This window comes from Hyla sarda, chromosome 4, assembly GCF_029499605.1.
Source record: "Hyla sarda isolate aHylSar1 chromosome 4, aHylSar1.hap1, whole genome shotgun sequence".
NCBI lineage: Eukaryota > Metazoa > Chordata > Amphibia > Anura > Hylidae > Hyla > Hyla sarda.
This window is the reverse complement of record NC_079192.1, coordinates 305,731,223-305,745,665: the sequence shown is the minus strand read 5'-3', so window position 1 is coordinate 305,745,665 and position 14,443 is coordinate 305,731,223. Positions and strand designations below refer to the sequence as shown.

At 41.2% G+C, this 14,443-nt stretch overlaps 1 protein-coding gene across 5 annotated transcripts in view; it reads right to left on the bottom strand.

Moving 5' to 3' along the window:
• Positions 1-3,282: 3,282 nt before the first annotated feature.
• The window catches only part of IL17B (interleukin 17B), a 115,918-nt gene continuing 104,757 nt past the window's right edge, over positions 3,283-14,443 (bottom strand). For 3 of the 5 annotated variants that reach the window (XM_056574759.1, XM_056574760.1, XM_056574756.1), the window contains exons 2-3: positions 8,775-9,076; positions 3,284-3,836 (exon numbers count right to left, since the gene is read on the bottom strand). In XM_056574759.1, the coding sequence (XP_056430734.1) occupies positions 3,581-3,836; positions 8,775-9,076 (558 nt within the window). In that variant the 3' untranslated portion in view covers positions 3,284-3,580. Of the gene's footprint in view, positions 3,837-8,774; positions 9,077-14,443 lie in introns of all 5 variants that reach the window. The other 2 variants (XM_056574757.1, XM_056574758.1) reach the window with 2 other exon arrangements.

The window sequence follows — 14,443 nt, the reverse complement described above, 5'->3', positions numbered from 1 at the left end:
ACTACCACGGTTTTTGGTCCAGGTGAAAAACTGTATTAAAGCGTACACATTTTTTTATTTATTTATTTATTTTTAACATGGGAGTCAATGGGAACTGTACAGAACTGTATGTGCATACGGTTCCATCCGGTTTTGACCATCCAGTTTTTGACTTTGCACAATTTTTTTCTTGGAATTTCAATCAAACAAGTGAAATGTTATTCAAAATGGAGTGAAAAGTTAAAAACGTATACTTTTTTTTTCTTCTTAAAAAAACGGATGCAACCGGAGATAATTTTTTAAAACCGTATACGGTTTTTAACTGTATACGGGTTGAAATTTGTACACACGTTTTGATACAGTTTAGTCAGGTTTTGAGGAATCCGTTTTTCATCAGAAACCTGATACGGGAACTGTATTGCAAAAACGTGGTGTGAATGCAGCCTAACTTCTTTACAAATCTTAGTGATCTGATAAACTAAAGCTTCACATTGGGTTGAGTTACCAAGAGACCCATGAAATGATTGCAAAATGTTCTGGTTTTATGAAATGATAACCCTACCGTATTCATATAAGGCAGAAGCTAAAGCCTTTTGTGTCAAAAGCATTGACAGATGCTTTTCCTGTGGGTTTTCTTTGGATCCCAAACAAATTTCTGAAATCTTTCTTGGTCTACCTGATCTTGGCTTTGGATTGAGATCTGAGACCTCAAGAAAGGGTATCCCTGGAAGGCATTGGTCATTTTCTATTTTATTGCACCCCCTTCTATTTTTTAATATGTTCAAATAAAACTGCAAGTTTAACCTCCTGAGCGGTATTCCCGAGCGTGACTCGGGGTTAATTTTCCCTGCCAGGATCGGTAACCCCGAGTCACGCTCGGGGTAGAATTGCAGAGTTCCCGGCCGGGCTGCACGATATATCGCAAAAGCAATGCGATATAGCGATGCGGCCCCCGGAAAAACATGCGATTATCTGCTCTGGTCGGCTCCCATTGAAGGGGCCGGCCAGAGCAGATAAAGAAAAATACTAAAAGTCAGTATTTCCCTACCAGAGGGCCTCCAGCTGTTGCAAAACTACAACTCTCAGCATGTCCGAACAGCCAAAGGCTGTATGGGCATGCTGGGAGTAGTAGTTTCACAACAGCTGGAGGTACCCTGTCAGAAAAACACTGAGCTAAGTGTAAAAGGAAAAAGTAGTAAAATAAAAAAACCTTTTGCTCACCTAGTCCCGGTCCCTGAAGATGTCGTTCCCCTCTGTGCGCTCTGGTCCCTGCTCTATTTATCTTACAGGACCTTTCACTTTTCAGCCAATCACAGGCCGCAGTGGTGTAAAGCCTGTGATTGGCTGAAGGGGAAATACACTAGGTTTGAAATCTGCCCGGCAAACCTAGTGTATTCTGCTGCATGACCAGGTGAGAAGGGGGGATGAATGTGACAGAGGGGGGAATGTGACAGAGGGGGGGATGTGACAGGGGGAGGGATGTGACAAGGGGGAGGGGAATGTAACATGAAGGGGGGGATGTGACAGGGGGGGTGTGTGACAAGGGGGAGGGGAATGTAACATGAAGGGGGAGAATGTGACGGGGGGGATGTGACAAGGGGGGGAATGTGACAAGGGGGGGAATGTGACGGGGGGATGTGACAAGAGGGGGGAATGTGACAGGGGGAGGGGGAATGTGACATGAAGGGGGGGATGTGACAAGGGGGGGGATGTGACAGGGGGAGGGGAATGTAACATGAAGGGGGAGAATGTGACAAGGGGGGGAATAATGTGACAAGGGGGGGAAGAATGTGACAAGGAGGGGGGAGAATGTGACGGGGGAATGTGACAAGGGAGAGGGGGAATGTGACGGGGGAGATGTGAAATTCAGTGCAAAAAATTGTACCGCTTTTGGTACAAATTTCCAGAAAGAATCATACCGCCAGGGAGGTTAATAAGATTGTCGTCCGGAGTGCTGGGATATCGTACCTCTTTAGAGGCTCTTTCCTTCACACTGCTGGGTTTTCTTCTGTTTAATGAGGTGACATTTAACTTTGTAGGAGAAGAATGTCTAGGGATCTCTAAACCAGGAAAACCAAATGGGTAGTAGCTGCAGATATGACATCATGTTCTGAGGATGTTATACCATATTTATACAATGAAACCTCTCCAAAAGACCATTTCTTTGAGAAGATTAACCAATACTCCATATGAGGTTTTCTCTGGTGGAGAAAGTCACCCTCCATGTTTATTTTTTAAATTTTTTTAATTTTTTTTTAAATAATAACCAATTGTTGGTGCAATTTTAGGTGGTTTTACTGTAAGAGATTACATATATAATATGTGTGTACTAGCAGAGTACCCAGCATTGCCTGGTCTTCCTACCTAAACAATGTGGGAGAGGAAAAGCAACTATGACCCTCCTGTCCTTATATCCAGACCTCATATATCTTCCTTAGGTGGCTGAGCTGTGATGAGGAGATTGTAGGCCTAAAAATAGAAGGGGTGTGGCTTATGGGCAGGGGCGTGGCTTGTAAGCCAGACCGATCCATCCACCTGGAGATGTGGAGTGTGTGGTGTAAGGTGGGACTGAGCTATGATGAAATGTTTATGGTTGAAGAACGTGTAATGTGGATGTATCAGGCCAAAATGGTGTTTTAGTTGACCTTTAAAGGGGTACTCCGGTGAAAACCTTTTCTCTTTTAAATCAACTGGTGCCAGAAAGTGAAACAGATTTGTAAATTACTTCTATTAAAAAATCTTAATCCTTCCTGTACTTATTAGCTGCTGAATACTACAAAGGAAATTATTTTCTTTTTGGAATTCTCTCTGATGACATCACAAGCACAGCGCTCTCTGCTGATGTCATTATAATAATAACTCTTTATTTATTGTTGTCTTTATTGAGATTTGAACCCAAGGCAGCAGTGCTAACCACTGAGCCACCATGCTGCCCTTAGCATACATCTACTATGCATGGTTGCTAAAATGGACAGAGATGTCAGCAGAGAGCACTGTGCTCGTGATGTCATCAGTGTTCCAAAAAGAAAGGAATTTCCTCTGTAGCATTCAGCAGCTAATAAGTACTGGAAGGATTAAGATTTTTTAATAGAAGTAATTTACAAATATGTTTAACTTCCTGGCACCAGTTGATTTAAAAGAAAAAAGGTTTTCACCGAAGTACCCCTTTAAGTAACGTGTACAAAGTTTTACCAAAATATCTCCAGCCGTTTTGAAGTGATGCTGGTACATGCACAAACATATACATAAACACATTTTTAACATACAGCATGAAGCTATGAAAGGAGCTGTGTTTAGAAAATTATATGAAAAAATGAAGGTTTTGATTCACTGCCAAATTATGGATTTTATTAGTTGATATTTTGCCTCAGGTTACATGACAGACAAGTAGGATTTGCAGTAATGTTTTTTGAAGAATATGTGGTTTGTGGAGTATTGTGAAATAAATAGAAAAATTCACTTTAAGCCATCTATAAGTTGTACAGACAGAAGGGTACATACCTGCTTTGTTATTGAATTACTACTGACTGTGGAATTACACTGCCATTGTTATATATACAGGAATGAAAATCTGAGCGGATAAGAGGAAGCAGCCCTGTCTTCAGAAGATACATGTACAGCCTACAGCTATGTTCTCCATGACTGCAGTATATTCTTTGTGGCACTTCTTTCTTCTCCTTCCCCTAAGTCCGGCCGAGCTGTTCTCACAGAATCGCCTACGTACAGGTATCTTGCTATAGATGGGAATACTTGACATGCTCAGGTCCTCCTGCATAGTGAAAGGGTTGATACAGCCAGTGCATAGACATCGAGCTTCTGGTATGTCAAGTGGGATGCGGTTCTCGTCATGGTTTATACTGGAAGAAGGCAAACAAATGTCCTATGAATGTGCAACAGTTATGACCAAGAAGACTATAGTGTTCTAAATTCAATGCTTAACCCCTTAAAGGGGTACTCCCGTGGAAAACTTTTTTTTTTTTTTTTAAATCAACTGGTGCCAGTAAGTTAAACAGATTTGTAAATCACTTCTCTTAAAAAATCTTAATCCTTCCAGTACTTTTTAGGGGCTGTATACTAAAGAGAAATCCAAAAAAGAAATGCATTTCCTCTGATGCCATGACTACAGTGCTCTCTGCTGACCTCTGCTGTCCATTTTAGGAACTGTCCAGAGCAGGAGAAAATCCCCATAGGAAACATATGCTGCTCTGGACAGTTCCTAAAATGGACAGCAGAGGTAAGCAGAGAGCACTGTGGTCATGACATCAGAGGAAATGCATTTCTTTTTTGGATTTCTCTTTAGTATACAGCCCCTAAAAAGTACTGGAAGGATTAAGATTTTTCAATAGAAGTGATTTACAAATCAGTTTAACTTTCTGGCACCAGTTGATTAAAAAAAAAAAAAGTTTTCCACGGGAATACCCCTTTAAGGACGAAGCCCATATTGGACTTGAGGGCCAGGCAATTTTTCGTTTTTGCACTTTTGTATTTTTTTCCTCCTCCCCCTTTTCTAACCATCATACCGCTTTCAATTTTGCACCTAAAGACCCATATAAAGGCTTGTTTTTTGCGTCACCAATTGTACTTTGTAATCACTTCACTTATTTTATAACAAAATCTGCAGAAAAACTGACAAAACTTATTAGTGGGGGTGAAATAAAAGTAAAAGCTGTCATTTGGTACCTTTTGGGGGCTTCTGTTTCTACGCAGTGCACTTTTTGTTAAAAATGATACCTTATCTTTATTCTGTAGGTCCATACGTTTACAAGGATACCCAATTCATGTAGGTTTTATTTTACTAGTTAAAAAAAATAACTACATGCACCAAAATTAGTATGTTTAAAATTGTCATCTTCTGACCCCTATACCTTTTTTTTATTTTTCCGTATACGAGGCTTAATGACTGTTCATTTTTTGCGCCGTGGTCTGCAGTTTTTATCGATACAATTTTAGTTTTAATCACTTTTTGTACATTTTTTATGGTATATTAAGTGACCCAAAAGTGCGCAACTTTGGACTTTAGTATATTTTTTATGTGTACTGCATTGACCGTGCAGTTTAACGAACCTTTATTATTATTATTGATTACATTTTATTTAAAAAAAAAATGGGAAAAGGAGTGGGTGATTAAAACTTTTATTAGGGGAGGGTCTTATTCACTTTTATTATCTCTTTTAAAAAATGTTTTTACACATTTTCCGTTAAGGGGTATTCCAGGCAAAAACTTTTTTTATATATCAACTGGCTCCGGAAAGTTAAACAGATTTGAAATTACTTCTATTAAAAAATCTTAATCCTTAATAGTTATTAGCTTCTGAAGTTGAGTTGCTGTTTTCTGTCTAACTGCGTTCTTATGACTCACGTCCCAGGAGCTGTGCAGCTCCTATGGGGATATTCTCCCATCATGCACAGCTCCCAGGACGTGACATCATCATTGAGCAGTTAGACAGAAAACTTCAGAAGCTAATAACTATTGGAAAGATTAAGATTTTTTAATAGAAGTAATTTACAAATCTGTTTAACTTTCCGGAGTCAGTTGATATATACCGTATATGAAAAAGTTTTTGCCTGGAATACCCCTTTAACTTTTTTTTATTTACGGTATTTATTTTTTTAAGCATACACTGTTCAGTGCTGAGCTTTGGCTCAGCATTGATCAGTGCTATTGGTGCTGTGGAGGCTGGAGGCAGCAGAGGATCACCAATCAGATGGCGAGGAGGCAAGTAAGGGCCCTCCCACCGTCCTCTCAGCTGATCAGGACATCGCGATGGTCCTGATCAGCTCCGCTGAGCTGCTGGGATTGTTTTATTTTCATTTTAGATCCCGCAATCAGCTTTGATCGCAGCATCTAAAGGGTTAACCCTTTACCCCTGGGTCCCACTGGGTTTGAAGCAAACTCAGCCTGTGAGCGTGCTTTAAATACCGGTAACGGTATTTTTTATCAAGTATACAAATAGGAGGATATTTCCCCATTTTTATTATGATTATTGGCTTATCTTCTTTCTTTTCAATTTATCCATATGGTGTACCTTGTTGTTGCTGTGAAAGGTTTGAAAAAGGGATGTAACACACCTAAAACGTCACCAAACAGCCGGCGCTCAGAGAGGCTGAGAGCTTCGACTTCCAGCCCGGAGGATTAACCAGGATTATGGCCAGGAACAGGAGCCCTCGGCTGAGGCACATGATTTCCAAAGACGCCTAATCCATGGACCCTGGCTACGTATTTTGCATTTGAAGGAATGGATAAAAACTTTGGATAAACACAATCCTCGTGGTGTGTGATCTTTGATAAGTCTGAATATGGTCCTGTACTAGGGTGTGCAGCACCTCGATTGAACACACGGGAGCCACCCAGTTTGCTTAAATTCCAGTGATCTTAAAGGAAATCTGTCATCAGTGTCACCCGCACTAACCTGTCATACAGGCTTGTAGTGCAGGTGATGCTGATCAAAATGATACTTACAATGTCCTGAATGGTCCAGCCGTTGCGCCATTATCGCTGTTTTCTTTTTATGTAAATGAGGTCCTTGGGACATGGTCGGAGCTAGGACCGGAGCTCTGGGCACCCCACGTGATCTTCTGCCGGGCGGGCGCTCGGCCCGGCTCATCAATATGAACGGCCTCCCTCCCTGCTTTCATGGCAGGTCTTCACCACGGGACTTGCGCCGTTCCCAGAGTACTCACAGAAGCGGCGTCAATTTCAGCCTCGTGAGGCTGAAACGGACATCGCTTCTGGGTGTTCTCTGGCATGCACCGTGCCACGAAAGCAGGGAGGGAGGCCGTGCATATTGATGAGCCGGGTGAGAGCCCGCCCAGCAGAAGATCATGTGGGGTTCCGAAACTCCAGTCCTAGCTCGCCATGCCCAAGGACCGGGGGGGGGGGGGGGGGGGGGGGCACGGCTGGACCATTCAGGACATTGTAAGTATCATTTTGATCAGTATCACCTGCACTACAAGCCTGTATGACAGGTTAGGGCAGGTGATACTGATGACAGATTTCCTTTCAAGCTTGTTGGATTGTGATATGTCATACATGCAAAGAGAACAAAATAAGGGTTCTGTAAAGTAACAAAAAAAAAAGCTAAAAACTAAAGTTAAACTAATAGAGCCTTAGAAATTACCTTTATTAGTAATATATACTCTAAATCCTACATCACTGGTATTTATAAAATTATTAGGCATGTTTACTTGGCATATGTAGTTATATCCTATATCTTACCAGTTTAACCACAGCTAATATAGGCCATGGCCCTCCATTATTACCCGTTGGGGTCTCAGCCTTTATCAAGAATAAATGAAAAGTTAAAAGATGTGTAGTGTCCATCTGTAGGATATGAAGTGAAATGTATTGACTTTAATAGCTGGTTTATGACAACAGCTTTTCAACTATCTTTCTCTTACAGTAGAACTTTATATTCTCTAGTTGTGTTTGTTTGTCATTTGCTTCTAAGTGGGTGACTACAATTGGCAAATAAAGTTTCTGAAGCGGCACTCAGAACTGACAAATGTATTTCTGAAGGACATTATCTTCTTCTTGCCCTGAGCCTTTATAAGATTTCCAAGCACCTCAATTAGTAAGTAACCCAGCTACTTGAAAAATGAATGTGAGCAGAGTCCTGACATGTTCTTTGCAGGCTGGCGAAAGATAAAGGGCATGCAGAAAAGAGGAAAAGTGTGTGTGAGTGTGAAACTTGGAGAGAGAAGAAAGTGACTAAAATAGCCCAAGGTAGTGAAAAGGATCTTAGAGGAATTTTAGATTGCTGGAGTGATAGGAAAAATGAGGACATCACAAGGTTTACTTTGGAGATGTTAAAGGGGTTTTCCATCTTGTGCCAAAATTAACCCATGGCAGGGAAGAGGAAGTCATAACAATGCATACTATCCCCTCCATTTTTCACATATTCAGCACCACTGCCGCTTCAGGCTGCTACACAGGATGTTGCAGCCAACAGGGTTCGCCATGGGCATCATGGAAATGGGCATCATCAAAATTGCTCTTTAGTGCCCTCACTTGATTTTTTGTATCATATATTATGTAGCAATTTGATGCTTTTGTTTATATGTTTTTCTTTTTTACTAAGTTTTCCCAAGACCCATACATGGTGGGAGGCAAGCGTTCAAACCCTAGGAAAATGAAATGACACTGTTGTCCATGTGGACTATGTTGATAATTTTTATCAGTTTTAAAAATGAGTCACACAAATGACATAAGGAACTGCACAAATTAAAATGCAACTACCAATAAAATGCTTGAGGGCTGAATCAGTATCTACATAGAAACAAAAAAACAACTGCATACATATTGGTGTGTATAATCCAGTGAGGACGCACATTTTTCAATTATTATCCCCTTGTTGTACTTCCATTGAGGACCTCCTTTATACTCTTTTGCCATTTATTGCCTTTTATTAGTACACTTTTGTCATAGAAGGGCTCTATAGAAGCAATGAATGGCAATCGGGCAGAAAGGACACTTAGAGGACAATGGTTGTGTCCCCATTGGGGCTCATGTTCTAAATTTCAAATTAATTATATTCTGCATGCTATAATATTACAGAAAAGTGAGCATCTGAAGGGGAAGAACATGCAAACTCCAGATGTAGGCCTCATATTCAAAGCTGGATGCTTAGCGCTGTATTGCAACAGAGCTAACCACTGAGCCATCGTGCTAGCCACCATAACAATGCACAATGATGGTTCTGGTGCCATTCTATCAGTATATTGAGTTCTTTCCTTAAAATGTTATGCTTTTATTTGAATTTGGCAAATAAGACATGTTAGTTGTCCAAAAATGTTACCTGTAAGTCCAGGGTGATAGGCTTCTTCTGTTAGAAAGCCAAAGCCTCAGGTTCACTTCACATTTTCCACCAGAAGATTCTGAGCCATTTCGTAGCTGGGTAACCATCTCCACCAAACTTTGTTCATACTCCTCCACTAAACTATAGATCTGTGAAGGAGCAAAAGAATTTACTCCCAGCACAGGGTCTGGAGATGTCTTCCCGTGGCCTTTGCTTTGAACTTTTTTCCTGTTTTTAGAAGGTTTTGCCGTGTCTGAGCCAAGGACATGGATGAGTAGGAGAGAACTCGCATACAAAAGTAACTGTAAAGGTAGACAAACTTGCGTTAGTAAATCATTTTGTCAAACAACATCTATTTTCCAGTATTAACAAGTTTGACCTCCCTAAATCATGACATAACGTCTATGAGGAATTGTACACATAGCAGATAATGGCCATGGTCTGTGGCCAAAGTATTGACATTTGCATTGAATTGCTAAATATTCTACAACATAAAAGTGCAACCCCTGGCATATTTACGTAATCTGAGGATGTACCATATTTTTCGCCGTATAAGACGCACTTTTTCTTCCCCAAAACTGGGGGGAAAAAAGTCGGTGCGTCTTATACGGCGAATACACCCCTATCGCGGCGGTCCCTGCGGCCATCAACGGCCGGGACCCGCGGCTAATACAGGACATCACCGATCGCGGTGATGCCCTGTATTAACCCTTCAGACGCGCCGATCAAAGCTGACCGCCGCGTCTGAAGGGAAAGTGACACTAACCCGGCTGTTCAGTCGGGCTGTTCGGGACCGCCGCGATTTCACCGCGGCGGTCCCGAACAGCCCGACTGAATAGCCGGGTTAGTGCTTACAGGACACTGGGAGGGACCTTACCTGACTCCTCGCTGTCTTCTCCGTTCAGGGATCCCCTGTATGGCCGGCGCTCTCCTTCCTCGTCATCACGTCGTCGCGTACGTGCGTCGGCGTGCGTAACGACGTGATGACGGCGACGGAAAGCGAGGATACCCGGCCGGCAGCAGAGACGTGTCCGACAGCGACGGGGACACGGCGACAGCGATGGAGCGACATCCAGGGCAGCGGTGACGGGTCCGGAGCGGCGGGGACACGTGAGTATTACCTCCTATGCAGTGGTCTTCAATCTGCGGACCTCCAGATGTTGCAAAACTACAACTCCCAGCATGCCCGGACAGCCGTTGGCTGTCCTGGCATGCTGGGAGTTGTAGTTTTGCAACATCTGGAGTTCTGCAGGTTGAAGACCACTATTGGGTTCAAAATCTTTATTTTTTTAGATTTTGCACCTAAAAATTGGGTGCGTCTTATACGCCGGTGCGTCCTATAGGGCGAAAAATACGGTATACTATCACTGAAACAATTCAATGTTTGTTTAATAGTTGATCATTCTAGCTTTATGAAACCTACCTCAAAGAATTTTATTTTTCTTCATTTTTTGGGTAGTGAGAGGTACATCATGGGACACACATTAAAAAAAGGATACATATTTCTTTCCACCATTTTAAAACGGATTGTATTGTATTTTCTGGTCATTGAATTCAAATACCTTTCCTTAAAGAAAGCTTTAACACTCTTTGCTCTGTAGGAAGATGCAATAATATCCTGAACATTATTTCATCATCACCAAATCTGTTTTCTTTTTTTCATTAGAATGGTACCAGACAAAAGTTCCACTATCATCTCCTTGGCCAATGCAGATTGGTGATTTATCACTGTATATCACTTTCATCCAATGCTCTATGATTTCTTCTTTTTAGCTTGTTTTCTCATGTTTAGCTGGTTCATTCAGCCACATTGACGCGTTTGCTATCCTGATGCTTTGACATCTGTCTTAGTCTACCTGTATGTTTTAATTTTCTAACCTTCCCATTTTGCTTATACTTGCATCAATTTGTAAAGACAGCTGCCTAAGAACAACCAACATCTTTTGCCACACACCACATGGATTTCTATTTTGAAAGAGTTTTTTAATTCTTTCCATTGTTTCAATTGACTCTCTGACTCTTGTTTGTTTTGGGGCCATGTATTCTTTTGGCAAAGTCCACAGCTCAGCAGTGGCACACCCAAAGATTTTACAGTGGCTTTTTGCTCTGTCATATCTGTTTTTTTATTTTTTTATTTTTTTTGCTTTGGTTCTTTTTTTGTTTTACTATTTTTATGTTCTTTATTCACTTTTTAAAATATTAAAGTACACATTTTCCAAAATCCACAAATTACCACCCCCTCACTTGGTGTTGCGGAAATTTTTTTTGTAATCCCTACCTAACACGTTAACCTCAATACCTCAACTATTTCCCAATGTATTCCCTGAAATTTTTATTCCATCTTTCCTATTTTTAATTAGCCAGTTTTCATATGTCAGAACTGTACTTCTATCCTTATAACATTCTGCAACTTGTAGTATTTTTTTAATATAACCATACACGTACAGTTAGCAAGCTGGCTTAAAAAAAAACCAACTTGTATACCACCCCCCTTTTAAACTTGCTCATCCCAATCCTCTTCTTCTGCCGGTTTTTTTTTTCCCCTAAAACTGCCGCTGTAGTTTTTGAACCAAAGCCAGAAGGGAAAAAATAGGAAAAATAAAGGAAGGACCTCTACTTCTCCTGCCTACTGGATCCACTTCTGACTTTGGCTCAAAAACTACAGTGGCAGTTTTCCAAAGAATGCCAGAAAAAAACCTGTATGGAAACCATTACTTGTCAATGTTCAGCAGCCCCATAAAGAACCATCCATTAGCCTAACCATCCATTTTCAGGACAATTTTGTGTCCATTCTCTGGATCGATGGGAGTCTCAGTGGTCGGACCCCCACCAATCAGCTTGCAATTGCCTATCCTGTGGATAGGAAGTAAGTACTAAGTATTTGTGTGGTGGTAATGTGTACTTGCTGCAAATGTATTAAAGGTTTATGTGGCCAATGATAAATCAAGTGCTAGAACATTTCTTTTTTTTTTTTATGATGCTTCAGTACCCCACTTTGCAAGGTCCACCTTCTGTGACTTTTCAATTCATTACGCTTAAAGTGTTTAACTTCTTCCAGTTTTCCACAGGCAGTTTTGTAAGGCAGGTCTGGGCTGGTGTATGTCTGAGGTGTACTTGAGGACATTGCGCCAAACTTTCAACTTTTTTTTCCAAGAAAAGTCACCCTTCAAAACTACCACTGCAAAGTGAAAAACCAGGAGTGTGCAGCAGAAAGTCTCACAAATTTTGAGCAAAAGAGACATTTCTGAAACTTTTCTACACCAAAAAAGGCCCTAAACCTGTTGATAAATTCATTAAAACATTATCCCAATACCCAAATCTGCTATTCCCGCTTACCTTCTCACCCATGTTTTGTGAGCATGCTTCTGTTTTATTAGTCACTGCTTATCTCAATATTTTGTACAATGTAGCCATCTCCCCGTACAATTTTCCTTAATTACTACATTGGCCCTCATTTACTATCGCCAAACCGACAGCATTTGTCGGGTTTATGTTGTAGCACATTGCAGACAATGTGCGACATGTTGCGACACTAATTCCCGAACCACCCGACTCGGCTTGCTGAAAAGCCTAAAAAGGGGCGTTCCCCGACAAAAACCTTACTTTCACACATATTTACCAATTTTCCCGACCACATTACTCGGGTTTTGTGTTGTTTTTTAACCGACAGCTGCAAGCTGTTGCAAAAAACGTGTTCAAGTTTGTGCAAACTATTTCCCAACCAGGGTGCCTCCGGTTATTGCAAAACTACACCTCTCAGCATGCCCGAACCGGCAAAGGCTGTCCGGGCATGCTGGGAGTAGTAGTTTCAAAACAGCTGGAGGCACCCTGCTTGGAAAACACTGAGCAAAGTGCGCAGGGAGAAAAATAAAACATTAACATTTTGCTCACCTAGTCCCGATCCCTGCAGATTCGTCTCCGTGTGTTCTGGAGTTTCCTCTCTTCTTGGTACAGTAGGACCTTTCCCTTTTCAGCCAATCACTGGCCACAGTGGTGTCACATGTCAAGCCAGTGATTGGCTGATGGGGAGAGGTCTTGTTCTGCAGTAATACACTAGGTTTCCCAGGTCTCGTGGAAGATTTGAAATCCGCCCGGGAATTAAACCCAGTGTATTACTGCAGTACAAGAATGTGACAGGAGGGGGGGGAGAGGAATGTGACAAGGGGGGAATGTGACAGGAGGGGGGGGAGGTGATTGTGACAAGGGGGGAATGTGACAGGAGGGGGTTTGGGAATGTGCTTTCTGTTTGCTGCAGCCATAATCTCCAGCAAACAGAAAGCAGTTCTTTTCTCACACTCCCGCGCTTCTGAGTGGAATGAATTCTGACAGGAATCTTGTTAGAATCCGATAGGGATTCTGCTGCGACACTATAACTCACATGCGACATTGTGCGGCACTCACATGCGACACATTAGTAAATATGTGTGAAAAGCCCTAGCTATCAGTGGGAAAAAAGAAAAAATACAACCCGGAAAACTTAGTAAATGAGGGCCATTATATGTGAAATCATATTAGACTCCAGTATTGAAAAATCTGACCTTCTAGTTGCTGTCACCGCACTTTTTAAATGTAAATATTTTAGATAACACACAATTGTACCGTGCAGCCTACAAATGTCCTCGTAACTTGTAAGAAAACCATATCTGGTCCAGACACTTTAAAAAAGCAAACTAAGTTGAATTTGTTTTAGTTATATAGATTACAAGGATATATATATATATATATATATATATATATATATATATATCTAGCTCATATCTATCTAATATATAGATGGGAAATGTTTTTCGGAATGTGGTGATTTGATCATTTTGTAACCCAAAAGCTGTAAGGGCATCACAGTTTCTATTTGAATACCGTAATTATAAATAAAAGTTCAGTTGATTTTCAGCACTTGTCAATGTACAGCAGCCCCATAAAGAATGAATGAAGGTCTGGCCACTCACTCATTTACCGTACTATCAATTTTTAGGACAATTTTGTGTCCATTCTCTGGATTGGTGGGAGTACCAGTGGTCAGACCCCCACTGATCAGCTTGCTATTCCGTATCATGTGGATAGGAAGTAAGTACTTCCGATTAAAATACCCCTTTTATTCATCACTATAAGGAAGCTAATGACTGTATATCATTTATACATTGAACCCCTAGGGGAGGGAAATTGTAGCTCTGTATCAAAATAGCAGACCTCTAACCATTATAACAATTTATTAAGGAGGCACTTCCATTATTTCCCCCCTGCCTGTCACCTACACGATGTAAGTTGCCGCATATATTTTTCTACCAGTGCCTTTATTAGGGAGTTATTGGCTTTACCATATCCCTGTGATATGCCCTAAATGCGCGGGACCTATATCTACAATCACAAATTACAGAAATAATGTATAAAGCCCCCAGGCCACCTTGCAACCAGGTCATTTGGGCCAGCGATAGTACCTGCATCTATCATGGGGATATGTCATGAATGTCTGAGATAGGGATACTCCTTTATGATGTATTCACACATACAGTATCCTTCACATATTTCATCCACTAGATATTAAGTTTCTGATTTTTTGCTGCAGATTTCACTGTAAACTAAATGACTGAACACAGCTTTAAAGGGGTACTCCGCTGCTCAGCATTTAGAACAAACTGTTCTGAATGCTGGAGCCAGCACCGGGAACTTGT